We start from the raw sequence: 14,380 nt of genomic DNA on the forward strand, positions 1-14,380 counted from the left end.
AGCAGGTGCAAATTAAACTATTTGTATGTGCTTCCCATTGTATAGGGAGATTGGGGAGGTTGGCCTCCAACCCCTGTCCCTCAGGCTTTCCTTGGGATCTGTGAAGAGAGGCAGCAATTAGCCAAATACTAGCTTAGATGACACAGACCATAGGAGGAAATCAAATTTACCAAAAAATTTGAGCGTCCACCAAGGTGATCCCAGCATGTTCTTTCATAAATATCTTATTTAATCTTCAATTACTTCTCAAAACAACCCTTGAGGTAGGATTATAACCCAATTTCCAAATGAGACTTGAGCAGTGTAAACATATTTTCTAGGAACGGTTACTAAGTGGGAAAGAGAGGCTAAGTAAACTAAACATGTGACATCAGATCGGTGCTACTTCCATTCTTCTTTTCAAGGGGAAACATGGCTTGACTCTCGCTGTCGGATCCTTACTGTGTGTGCTCCTTGCACTCTGAACTGTGTGGGAGATCTGTGCAAAGCCCAGCCCCTACCCTTGTGGGGTTCCTGGTCTGAAGGGAGAGAGAAATAAGTACAGAGAATATTATAATACAGTTTGCCAAATGCTTTGATAACAGGAACCCCCAGGGGAGTGAGAGCAAGACCATCTGTGAGTGAGTGAGTGAGTGTGTGTGTGTGTGTGTGTGTGTGTGTGTGTGTACATAAGGGAAAAGGAATGGAAGAGGAAGGTTTAGCTGGTCTTTATGAAGGATGTGAAACTTGACCCAAATCCTGAAGGATGACTTAGAGGTGACAATGTAGAGAAAGGAGGAAGGACAGCGGGAGGAATTGGTAGGGAATCTCATGAAGCCACGCAAATCAGGGGGTGCCACTGCTCAGCAGACACCATTGGAGAATGTGGTGAATGCAGCACTCAGGAAACGCTACTTGGAGGCAGTGATCATGATCAGGAAGGTACCATCCAGGTACATGGTATAAAAAAGCCACTGAGTCTGACTTTCATTCTTTGCTACGGACCAACGGTGTGTTTGTAGGGAGAGCTTGGTGCAGAGCCAGGGAAGGGTTGGGTCACTTGATCAATTTATCAGTGTTTGTGGAGCATTTACTCTAGGTGTTTGTGTGGCAGAAAGGATTTCAGGGACACATCACTCTAGTCACAGGCACCTGAATCAAATGGCTTTTGGTGGCCGCTGACACAGTCTCTCATTCAACATTTACTCAGCGAATAATTTGGAGTGTTGCCCCATGGATCAGGGGCTGTGCCAGGCTCTGGGGATTCCATGATGAGCCCAACAGACATAGCTTTTACCCTCAGGGGTTTATGGTCTAGTGTGGGAGGAGACAGGGTGCAGAGCTGCAACCAAGAGTGGCACACATGTTTATAAAATATAATAAATGCCAGTGAAGAAAAGCTCAATGCTTTAAAGGCACAATGTACGGAGTCCTGATCTGGTTGTGAAGCTCAGGGAAGTGCCATTTGACTGGGGGCTGAGTAATGAAGATCTTAACTCAGGGAGGCAGGAGGAGGTTCCCAGGCTAATGCTAAGTCTCTCAAATGGGAAAGGTCTCCTCTGACTCCCCATGTAAATACCTTAGGTGACATAAATATGAACATTCCTTCACCCCCAAAACCAAAGTCAGACTGTCAATCTCTTAAAAGAATATGAGAAGAGATTCTTATAACGTTAGGCCAGTGAGCCTAGGTTGAAATACATTAGCTTCCCTATCCGTAGTTAGGTAGGAATACACTCCATCCTTTTACACCATTTGCCTTCTAAGGTCAGAACCTCCTAATTTCTGTCAATTAGAAAAATCTGCAGTCATCCAGTCTCCTGTATGGGCAACTTTAAGAAGACAACCGAAGATGGTCTCCTCCCTACCATCATTCTCCATAGTTTCAAAGCCTGTAGCTTTCAGGAAACAAATGGAAAAGATGGAAGGAGGGAGATTTGGGAGGAGTGGAAGCAGGGCATTGAATTCTGGGCAGAGATGGCTCCTCGAGTCTGCTCTGAGGGAGACACAAATCGCACGTGTCACGGTGCATAGTAGGGATTTCCGCTCTTTAGAGTTTCAAAGAATCTGGCAGAAGAAGTCCTCAGAGTCTAGCAAAACAGTAACAGGTAGGTGTCTACTGTCAGTGGTATTCTAGTAAATGCTTATACCCCGTTCTCCAGATTTGTGTTTAAGCTGTGATCTGTGGAGTTTGCTGATTCCAGTGGTGTAAACACTCCTACCATAGCTGATTTTCAAGCTACCAGCCTGACCGCATTGCCTGTGGAGCTGGGAAGAGAGAGACAGTGGATGGGCTCCCAGGAGCCCCTAGAGGCTGGCTGTAGCACACCGACCTTACTGTTCACAGAGAATCAGAGATGATGGGATCACTGATAACCGCAGTGGCCTGAGGTGAGGGTTTGACTGCCTTCCAGGTGGACAGAACGGAGAGTCAAAAGCTGCCCCGCGCTTTCTGTGTAGGTCATGACAACTCGGTACAACACTCTCCGCAGAGAAGCATGAGCAAAGAGAACCAACATGAGGCTTTGTAGGGAAAAACACCCAAGTAAGGTAAAAGGAACAGTATCATGAAAGTTAGTTACTGCACCTGCAAAATAAGAATTTTAGGAAACTGTTGGCAATGTGAGGAAGCTTGACCCCTGTGGGCTAGGAGCAAAGGAACAGGGAAGAGAGGGGGCCCTGAGGAGAAGGCATCAGTTAGCTGGAAGGAGGATGATGAATTCCGAGGAAAAAGAGGGCCTGGGGACAAAGCTGTGGAAGAGCAGAGTGAGACATCTATGGAAAATAGAATTAAGTTGCTATTATAGAAGGTAGTTTAGGGTTTGCTCTCCCACAATGTGAAATCAAAAAATAAAAACAGCGAGAGAAAAAATGAGGGCAATGGAGGACAGAGATGGGAGCTCTCAAGTGAAGATTATAGGGAAAAACTGAAAAAGAAGCCTGAACCATTGAATAGAAAAAATATCTAAAGGAATGATTGAAGGGGATATTCCCAAATGAGAAAGAACCTGCCTCTGTCTATCCAAAAGGCTCAGTGTGTTATGGGAAAAATAAAAGGAAAGACACCCACACTACACTCATTTTGTCATTAATAAAACTCTAACATAATGGAAGGATAATCTTTGACTCTAAGAGCATAAAACAAGTTGCCTACAAAGGAAACAAACCAGGCTGGCCTCCATTTTCACTTCTGTTACTTCAAATGTTAGAATACAGTCTTCAGAGTTTTGAGGGGGAAAAGTCCAGAACTGAGGATTATGCTTTTACAGGTAAAGGTGGAAGAAGTGCCTCATGGGGATTTGCAGAGCACAGAGCAGAGGTGGGCCTGCAGGGAAAGAGTTCTGGGGCATTGGGGAAGGTCAGGAATGAGGCAGAGGATTCTTCCTATATTTGTGATTGTTTGCTTTTAAGACTGTATGGGGTGCATGTATTTTTACTTTTGTAAAAAATATATTTTTAATCTTTTTTATTGTTTTTAAAAAATTTTTATTAAAAAAAGATAAAAACTGTAACCTAATAAGGTAGGTCTGGAAGACATTTGTTCCATCTTATTGATGAGACATTGAGGCTGAGAGAGTGCTTATGACACTCTGCTAGGCATTGGAATTGCAGGCATGAATCAAGTGCCACCTACGTGTGTTCTTCAGCGACTCAGAACACTGCTGTCAGGGAGAAATATCTTTAAACACAGACTAGTAGTTCTCACTGGTCAAGGCAGGAGGTGGGGGTAGGCGCATACATTAGGCAAAGCCTAAGCCTATCAGAATTATCTGGAGGGCTTTGGGGAAAGCCAGAAGGCTGGACCCCACTCCTGGAGCTCTGATTCAGTAGGTGGGGCTCAAGAAATTGCACTTCCACCGCCAAACTCTGGGATTAGTAAGAATTCCCTGAGACTTCGGGATTAGGAAAAATTCTTCCATCTTGCAGATTTGGAGGGTACAGAGGATGTATTCCTTGGGACTCATTTAGGTTATGAGACACATCTTGCCAAGCCGGTTTCCTCTGGTCCCTTGGAGAAATCATCCCAAAGGTCCACACTGTCTAATCTGGAGTGTCCCCACAGGGGCTCTGTGGCTTTTTCAGTGTAAAATTAGAGTCTTGAGTCTGGAAGAGTCCTTGCTCCATTCATTGCTGAGGTAAGTATGGAGCAAGGGACTCCCGGTGGCCTGTGTGACAGTCACCATGAATGGCAGAGCCAGGAGGAGAGGGCAAGTTCCGGGACTCCTCATCTAGGGTTCATTGCCAACCTCACCACCCTGCTTCTTGCCCCCATTTCCGTGGGGCCTGCTGAGCAGTTATTTCCTCAGCAAGTTATATTACTCCTAGCCCCCGCCCCAGGTCCTACAGGCAGCCACGAAAGGGTTAACTGGAGTTGGACCAGGAGCCTGAGCCAAGTACAGAGTGTCCATTGTGCACCCGCCCCTCCGCCCCCTCCGGAGGAGTCACTGACTTCTGGAATGTGACAAGGCAAAAGGTTTTCACCTTGCCTTGGCTTCCCTCCTCTGTTGAGCGTGCGGGTGGGTGCATGTGCTCACGCTCACAGGTTGGCAGGGGTGACCCCTCAGGAGAGCTCTCACTTGTCTCCCAGACTAACCAAAAAAGTGAACTGTGAGTTTGGGGGTGGCAAGTACATGCCTGGAGAAGACCAAAGGAGAACAACAGCTTTGTGTGCTGGTGAAGTAAACAGACAGGTTAGGTTTCTTTGCTCTTCACTTTTGAAAGCTGCTTTTGGTTTTTTTAAGGTGAGGGGTGCATGTGGACGTGGGGGGCTGGATCACAAAATCCTCAGCCGAGGCCAGGAATCTTGCAGAGGGGCACTCGGGTGGGCTGCGCTGCAGGTGGAGTAGTTGGAACCGCAGGACTTGGAATAGCTGTCAGGGGGCTGATTCATTTCCATTCAGAAAGAAACTTGAAGTCCTTCAAAGGGCCCAATCCTGCGCTGTGTGCTGAAGCAAATGTAAGAGCTGTATAGCCACGGTCGGGCTCAGCCCGCGACTGACCTGCAATCGAGTAAGGAAAATAAGCTATGTGTACTCGGAACAGCAAGAAGACGATGCAAGACTAGTACTTAGGGGCAGGCTATACAGCCGGGTGCAGGTCAGGCAGGCCAGGGCATGGATGCTGCAGTCCAGAGTTTACAAAATGTTGCTGTGCACACAACTCCAAGGTTGGGCTTGGGCACAACCTTGAAATATGGGAAGGCTTGGGATCTGTTTGTTTGTTTGTTTGTTCATTCCTTCATGCAACAAACATTTGGAGAGGGCCAGCCGTATGCTGGTCATTGCATGGGTTGGTGGCGGGGGATTTAAGAAAAGATGCTGTACATAGAATTGGAAACAATTTCCGCGTGTGTAATTCCACTGTGGAGATAGGTTTGACTTGAACAGGGAATGAGAGTTGGTGGCTGATGAGCCCTAAGACTGGATTCTTAACATGAGACCAGTGCGCAGACTCTGGAAGTGAGGTTGTTCCTGAGCACAGGGCTGATATGAAACTGCATTACTGTTTGGTATTTATCATGTCATACTCAGCCCACCCTGGTTCAGGTCCTCATGCAACGAGAACTGAATTTCAGCTGAGCATCCTCATGGTTCTCCTGCCTCTAATATCAGGTTCCATTAATTCATCCCTTACACTACATGCCGAGATTATCTTCCTGCAGCACAGCTTTGGTAGTGCCCCTCTCCTACTGACATCCCTTAAATGGCTTCCCATTACGATAAAATCCAGCTCATTAGCATCTCCTGCAAGGGTGTTCGTGATCGACTGTCACCTTTTGTCTCTGGCTTTACCTCTCACCAGGCCCCATCTCTTATTGCACCTCCTGGCTGAACATCAGCATTGTCTTCCTGAGCATGACCCTGCAAGCTCCTGCCCCAGGCCTCATGCGGTCCCTTCTCTCCTCCTTCTTCCCACTCTCTGTCAAAGCCCCTGAAGGTCAGAGCAGCATTCTGTGCTCTCCTTGAAGCCGTCCTTGGTACTTTCCCATCTTTTTAAGTCCACCTTGCCCGAGTGGGAAACATTTTCTCTCTCCTTCGTTTCTCTCCTCTACTAGAGGGCATGTATATATCTGCTCTGTTTTGGTTATTTTCTAAATCTCTTTTCAAAAGTATAAGCTCCCTGAGGATGAAGATTGTATTTCCATTGCCCCCCACCTAGGGTCTTGACAATCCGTTGGGTTTTCATTTTTTATAGACTTCTTACGACTTGAGGTTTATGTTGTATAGTCTTCTACGTCAATTACTTAATGATTTACATCATCAAATATAAGGAACTCTGAAGGGAATCTTCTTTTTAATGGAAGACACTGTCTTTATAAGATACCCATTTCACCCTGCTGGCCATTCCTCTAAAGTTAGATTTCACCTTATTTTATGTCATCGCAGGACCTGCCATAGACATTCAAAGTCCCAAACGGATTTAGTTTAGGAACTTTTAGTGGAGAACTTGCCTCACTTTTTCCCCCGACACAAGGATAACTTCGTAGGTATGTAGCAGGGAATTAAAATGTAACCTTGAAGGTTCCTGCCAGAGGAAATAAACTGCTGGACACTACCACCACACAAAAAACATGGCGTGCAGTTTGGATGGATTTGGGGTACAAGCTGAGAAGGGTCCGTTGGACAATTGCTGCTTGACAAACAGGAACACGTTCTAAGGCATTTAGATGTCTCCTCCCCCAGCTAGTGTGGCACTCAATGCCAAAATGAATGTTGACTTGAATACGACTTTTTAAAAGTTATATAAAGTTTTGGGGAGTTTGGCAGATCAGTCTAGATGAGACAAATAATCTTCTATGTAAAAAAAAACCCTTCAAGTGTTGTCTGGTCTATCTGCTCTCCTAAGTGTGCCCCTTTTGTAGCCTGGGGCACAGGTGGCTGTTCAGTCATTATGAGACAGATTCAGTGAAGATGCTCTCACTCTCACTCCGACAGCCCCTTCTCTTCTAGAAATGCTGCGTTCATTGGGTTTTCCCCTAAGAGGAAGCAGTTGTAAATGTGTCTTTCTGTAGGGCCGAGCAGTTTCCAGGAGCTGAGTGTGCGCCTGGGCTTCTCTGGGGAGCAGGTTCATGTTGGAGCCCTGGCTGCCTTGCTGGCTAGCTTCCTCACAGGATGTCAGCTGAAAATGTACGGATTCCAGAGGGAGAAAATACGTGTCCGGTCTCCAGGCTTCATTTCTGGCTGTTCTGAATGTGTCTTTGCAGTTGTTGTTGGTCATTTTCTGGCGGGCACATTTGCTGGCTCATACCTTACATTGCTAGGCTCCAAGGCAGAAACTGAAGGCTTATAGTAATGTCTTCTGCTGGGGAAACCTCAGCATTTTGAGCCATTTAAGAAGGCTTGAGTATGATCTCACCTACAGCCTCAGGGTGGAAGGAAATGATGTCTTGAAGTTTTGTGTGGCCCCAGGGCTCTCAGTTTGCCCTTGAGGATGAGCATCGAGCTTCCTTTGGGGCTTTGAAAATAATGAGTTTGAAATTGGGAATAATGGGACATGCAGTGAATAAGGGTGAGGAATAGGTTAGCTGATCCAATGATGGTCTGAAGAGAACCTGATTGGTGTTTCTGGTTTCCTCTTGGAGGAAGCCAGAATCAAAGATCCTGAGTCTGGGGACGGGTGGGGAAGGGGAGTACAGGGAGAGCCATTCCTGACATTTCTAAAAGCTTGTGAAATGCTCCTTCTCTCTTTTTCCCTTTTTTGTTGCCATGTAGACAGAATGCCACTTTGCTTAAGGACCAGAAGGGAAATTCGCACAAGGGGAATTAAAACTGTCTCAAATGGATATTTTTATCTAAATAATTGATAATGATTAAATATCTTTTGTGTGGGCAGAAACATTTTTAGCGATTGTTTTGCATTAATCACAGCATCAGAAGTGATTTTCCACTGAATTCTTTATGTCTTCCTCTTTCAAACCTGCATCTAAGCTTTGCGTTTGTTTTAAGAAATAAAGATAATTTTGTGTAATTGAAATAGTCTCCCACAAAAAGATGATAAGGAAAGAATGGTCAGGAGGTTAGTTAAGTGTCCTTCCACCAAGACGATGGAGGGCTTCACCCTGGCAGCTCCAAGGGTTGTGTTCAGCTTTGCAAACTGTTCTTCACGTGTGAGAGGGAAGTCGTGCAAGAAGCCAGCCCTGTGCAGTTCCCACAGACCTGCCTCAACACTTCAGACTTCCCTTTTGTCATGGTTGATGGTGACTCAGCTAGCTGTGGCTTCAGTATAAGAAACTTCTAGCTTGTTATTGGACTGGAGAACTGGCTTCTCTTATCTTTATTCTTGGACCCACAGCCATAAAAATTAACAATTCAGTGAAGGGCTATGTGTGTGTATGTGTGTGTTTTCCCTCACTGCCAATAGAAGCCAGTTTGGGATATGTTTGATTTTTTTCCCCATCACTTTTTTTTTTCTTTTTTTTTCCCTGATGGCCATAGATTAGATGGCAGGGGCTTCTGGGACTTAGATTGAGTTACTTTTGAGGTAATTTTCCTTCCTGTCCGACTAATTATCTCTCTGCTTCTCAGTTGCAGATCTGACCTCTTCTGAACACGTGGCCGTGTCTCCATCCCTGGGACTCTGAACCCAGCAGCTGGACCACTTTGTCCTTGGGATTTTGGGTGTCCTCTCTTCTCACCTTTCCCTTGTCCCCTCTTCCCTCCTACCTCCTGAGAACTCCTGAAGACTGTAGGATTGTCATGGAGTCCAGGGAAATCTTAAGCAGCTCCCGGCAAAGGGGGGACGAATCGGAATTTCTGCCTGTCTCCTCGGCCAAGCCCCCAACTGCTCCTGGCTGTGCAGGAGAACCTTTGCTCTCTGCTCCAGGAACTGGGAAGGGGATCCCAGTGGGTGGAGAACGCATGGAGCCAGAGGAGGAGGATGAACTGGGCTCAGGGCGGGATGTGGATTCCAACTCAAATGCAGACAGCGAGAAATGGGTTGCAGGAGATGGCCTGGAAGAACAAGAATTCTCTATCAAGGAGGCAAACTTCACAGAGGGAAGTCTGAAGCTGAAGATTCAGACCACCAAGCGGGCTAAGAAACCCCCAAAGAATCTGGAGAACTATATATGCCCACCTGAGATCAAGATCACCATTAAGCAATCTGGCGACCAGAAGGTGTCCCGTGCTGGGAAAAATAGCAAAGCCACGAAGGAGGAGGAAAGAAGCCACTCCAAAAAGAAGGTAGGGAGCCCTGTTTTGTAGGTTTTTTGTTTGTTCATTTGGGCCATTCTCCCTCCAACTGTTAAAGGTCTATTTGCTTATTCCTTAGTTACTTTGGAATTCTCAGTCTCTTTGATGGAACACTTAATGCCCTCCAGGAGAGATGTCTTTGATACCTTGCTATAGTGCCTAATTTATTATATCTTCTACCCACATGAAAATCAATAGTTACTAGAATTATAATTCTGGAGCATTCCTGTTTATTGTGGAGCACCCAATTGGCTGGGTCAGACCTGGCCAAGTTGGGACAAAATATTTGCATCTCTTCGTATAGTTAAGAGTGGGACGTTAAGAATTTTGGGGCAATTGTGACAGTCAAGAGCCTATATAACCTCCTTTTGGTTTCATTCATTGCCCGAAGCCTTTCTAAAATAGGCAAGTCACTCACTGGACTACGGAAGCCGTCTTCATAGTAATTTAGGCTGTTAGAAGGGTAAGAGATCATTGCTCTGAAAACCAGTGGTGAGCCCTGGAGCTCAAGCTGGAGAAAGAAAAAAGAGGTGGGTGACTGACCCAGATCTTTGTTTAATATTTGGTTGGTTGTCATTTTCTTCTCAAAGTCAAACCAGTAGAATGCAGTGCTCTAGGTGATTGGTGGTGTCATTTGGTTGGGAATGGATGGGTCCAGGTTCCATTGTATTTATATCACGGGGGGTTACAGTGACCTCTCTTCTTGGCAGGGGTATGGCACTCAGCTATGATGACAGAGAACTGTCCTAGTCTGGGAAGTGTTTGTCTCCAAAACTCTCTGGGGCTTGTATATGCCTCTGAAAGGAGCCCTGTTTTCAGAAGGGTTTTGGGTTCAGGGTGGTAGGAATTCACTACAGTCTTTGTAATTTCCCCCCACATCTTATTTATTTGAGCTCTAGAAATGATGGATTAGCTAAAAAAAGCACATGTGAATGACCCTCTCTCCTTTATGACTCAGAGATAATCTGTAGTGTTTCTGTTACTCGTGGGTTTTGAGCTTCTCAGTAGTCACTTTCAATAGAACTGCTAGGAATCATGTTCTTTCTTTGGTGTAGGGCTTGTGTTCTTCCTTCCTCATGCTAAGTGTTCTGGCTGATATGTTGCATTTAAAATCCAAAGACTTGGATGAGAAGAGATTTCCTAGTGTGACCAGTGCCTTCCAGTTTGCTCAGACTATCCCAATCTTAAAACCAAAGTCCTGCAGCCAGGAATCCCTTCAGTATTGGACAAGCCAGGACAGTTGGTCGTCTCATTTTAACTTTTGGAACACACAATAATTTTTAGAAGTCGGCTTGTTTTAATAGAGCACAGAGGTAGTGCTTTCCCTCCCCCACCCCCATTACAAGGTGCAGTGATTTCTGGGGTCTCTGTTGTAAAGCGAAAGATTATTTAGATGCTTGGGAAAACTTTTGAAATTCTTGCAAGAAAATGCAACAGTTTAGACCTGGAAAGTGAGGCTTTCCTTTGGAGTTGGTTCTTCTCAGCTTTGAAAATGAGTATCTTTGTTTCTGGCCACTGAGATGGTCTATCTTTGTTTATTGTTGGATTTTTGTATGGGTGGACAGTCTTGAAAACTGCAGTAGCTGTTTTCCCTCTGTCCCCATCACTGCCAGGATTTGAGCAACAGCCCCATAGTTTGGGGTATGCAAAGTCAAATTCATTACAGCCACAGGTCCATTCCCAAAGGTAGTCTTCTGCCCCTTGGAATGCCCCAGAATGGATTTTGTGACATGGGGATGATTTTGAAGTTGTAATGCACAATGGGCTTCCATTCTCATATCTGAAATTCTCAGGCTCATCATCCTCACCCAAAAAGCTGGATGCCCTTTCTATGCTTTTATTGGAAAGAGAGGAAATGTGAGACTTACCAAGTAAGTGTTTCTAAGTCTTAGAAATTGGAAGGGAGAAAAAGAAAGGGGAAGGACCAAAATTTAGCTCCCAGTGCTGCATTATGCTGACACTGTAATGGGAGGATCTACAAAATGTTAAATTCTTAAGAGCTTGCTTCACACTGTACTTCTCCACTCTTCCTGCCTTTATTTATGCCTGGAGCTGTTCCTTTCCAGAAATGAATGAATGAAGTTATCAGTACTGAGTTTTAATTATTTGATAGATGATAGGAACATTCTCTGATCTTTATCGGATTAGAATAACTTTATGATTCTCCAGACTTCTAGTTGGTTTGAAAAGAGGGAATTAGCAAAAGCAGAACTTGAGGTAGAGAGATAGAAACCTCACTTACCATTTTAGCACCATGAACTTGCAGAAGTTACTTATTTATACGAATGTGAAATATATGATTGGTAACTTGGGATGGGGAAAGGATGAGGATGGCATTTGGTAAGCAATAGATCAGTGTCTGTCTCTAAAATCTAGTATTCTGGATTTTTTTTTTTTTTTTAAGTAAACTCTACTCCCAGTGTAGGGCTCGAACTCATGACCCTGAGATCAAGTCTCATGCTTTATTGAGCCAGCTTGGTGCCCTCTCCTGCTTTTTTTTTGTTGTTGTTGTTCTTTAATGAGGCAAGATACTCATTGAAGATGTGTGCATGGAGTGGCCTCTGGGACTCAGGTCCTAGATTGGGAGCTAGGAGGGAGGCTCTGTTGAGCTGATCCTTGAGTTGGTAGAGAGGCCCACTTGGGAGTCACCTGAATGCGTGTGCTGACTTAGAGCAGGGGTTGGCAAAGTATACTCTGGCCAAATCCAGCTCCTTGCCTATTTTTATACAGCCCACAAGCAAAGAATGGTTGGAAAAAAATCAAACAAAGAATAATATTTTGTAACATGTGAAAATTATATGAAATTCAAATTTCAGTGTCCATAAATACAGTTTTATTGGACCGGAGCCACATCCATTTGTTTACATTTTGTCTGTGACTGCTTTTGCACTAAAACGGCAGAGTGGAGTGGTTGTGACAGAGACTGTATGTCCCACAAAGCTTAAACTATGTACTATCTGGCTCATACCAAAAGGAAACATAGATAGATGGATAGATAGATAGATATAACATATATAACTCTTGATTTAGGGAAAGGACATAGAGTTTCAGGATAACAACGATTTTGTTTTGTTTTGTTTTTAATGATTCAGCGTCCAAACTTGGAGGCTGGGGGCAATTGGGTGTTACATCATTACGTGCTTTTCTTTTTTTTCTTATTCCTTTTCTTTTCTTTTTCTTTTCTTTTTTCTTTTCTTTTCTTTTCTTTTCTTTTCTTTTCTTTTCTTTCTTTTCTTCTTTTTTCTTTTCTTTCTTTCTTTCTTCTTTCTTTCTTTCTTTTTCTTTCTTTTTTTTTGCCAACCAATTAATTTTGTTCAAGTCATTGTTTAACAGCCTTAGGCAAAGACAGCTCATATTAGATCCCAAATGATTTTCTTTTTCATTGGTTTTTGTAAAATGAACACTCTTTTGGATAATGATAGCATTCCTGTGTGATATCGCAGCTAGTTTTTGCTAGGCTAACTGTATTTCTGCATGTTCTACTAGTTTGAGGTGAAGACATATTATGTGTGGCATCCTCAAGAGCTTTATTTCAAGTTTCAAACCTAACACCAATCCTCCAAACCAGAGAGGCATTATAGATGTTCGGGCAACATGGCTCCTTGAGTGGTAGAATGGTAGGACCCATGGATATACCCTTTCACTGGCTCAAGGATGCATGGACTCTTTCTAACCAGGGGTCAGGTCACCTCTCTTCACTATGAAATTAGAATGGCAACTGAAATGCTGTATGGAAGTGGGTTTATGATGAATGAATTTATGTGAGGTATAAGAGCAGCATTTGGTGAGTAGAGCCCGGGAAGAAAATTCAGAATGTATTCCAGGGCCTCAGAAGTATCCTTTGGATGGATGGACCTGCTTTACAGATGGCCTCAGTAAAGGCAACTTGCTCCTTACCATGGCACCAGCATTGTTGCACTTGAGACTTACCCAGGCAAGTGATGAAATAACATAAGCTTCATGTGGTTCCCTTCTAGGTCACTCCATCAAAACAGTAGAAAACATGAGACTGAATCTCTAGAAGCAAGTTCAAGTCCAGCACACGAGCATAGAATGTTCCAACAGGGACAGGTTTTTGAGAGGCTCTCAGCTGGGCAGAGTTTAGCAGCTCTCCTCTTTCCTGAGGACTTTCCATGGGAGTCAGGAACTCCCATGCAGGTTCATCAGCATGAGGAGAGGGGACTCTTAGACCGGCTCCCTTCAGTGACCCTGGCTGGGAGATGCGGGGTGGCAGTCTACGCCAACTGGCTTGATGGCTTTGCATCTGGAGTATAACCTTATTAAAGCCCCAGTTTCTTTATCTGCCAAACAGAGGTGATAATTTCCACCTGATATAATTTAATGGAAAATTTTAGGAAAAATGGGTGACTTACCGAGCATACATTGTAATAAACAGTTCGGATTTGTGGGGCTATGTGGCAGGCCTTCCTTTTGCTATTTTATATGTATTCACTTTCACTGTTAGTCCTTACAACAGTCCTACAGGCAGATATTAGATTGAGGCTCATTTGCTTCAAAAAAGCAGGAACACAAATGGGCAGGGTTGGTGGTGGAACCCATTTCTTCTATACTCCAGAGCTAATGCTGTATTCAAGGTTCAAAGTGATCATTCTCTAAAAGACTGCTGGAAGATAAGGGTTGAAGCATTGGGACATTTCTGCCACACCTTCCATGTTAGGGTGACAGGATCATAATCTGGCATTTTGCCCTTAATCCCAAGCATTTTAGGACGTTTGAGAGAAAACTCAAAGTCCCATGAGTTCAAGTCTTATTTTTTCCCTTTGCTTATGAACTTTTATTTGCTTTAGACCAAAATACAACTTCTATTTCATTTCTTTCAATTTAGTTTTCCCCTTTCCCAGCTTCATCAGAAGAACCTATTTCCTCCAACAGCAAAGACTTTACCCTTCTATTTGCTGGTGGCCTGCTGTGGTCCTAGGAACATGCTCGAGATTTGTTCTTGGCAGTTCCCCCTACACCATCTTCACATGTCTATGGAAAGACGTTTCCATAGCATTCCAAAGCATTCTACTCTGAGCACTCCTGACCCTCTCTTAGGAAGTTCAACGGGTCAGGCATTCATTTACTCATTCTTAAAATAGCATCTTTTTTTGTGCCAAACACAAAGTATGGATGTAGATGGGAAGCAAGGTTGGCATCAGATTGCAGGGAGTGATGAACCTCAAATAAATAAATAGTTTTGCATTTAA

General features: G+C 44.2%; 1 protein-coding gene across 1 annotated transcript in view; it reads left to right on the forward strand.

Annotated features, from left to right (window-relative positions):
• SETBP1 (SET binding protein 1) overlaps positions 1-14,380 on the forward strand; it is a 357,184-nt gene that overhangs the window by 10,125 nt on the left and 332,679 nt on the right. The window contains exon 2 of the mRNA XM_072732276.1: positions 8,505-9,161. Within this exon, the coding sequence (XP_072588377.1) occupies positions 8,676-9,161 (486 nt within the window). The 5' untranslated portion in view covers positions 8,505-8,675. The remainder of the gene's footprint in view (positions 1-8,504; positions 9,162-14,380) is intronic.

Source organism: Vulpes vulpes, chromosome 13 (assembly GCF_048418805.1).
Source record: "Vulpes vulpes isolate BD-2025 chromosome 13, VulVul3, whole genome shotgun sequence".
NCBI lineage: Eukaryota > Metazoa > Chordata > Mammalia > Carnivora > Canidae > Vulpes > Vulpes vulpes.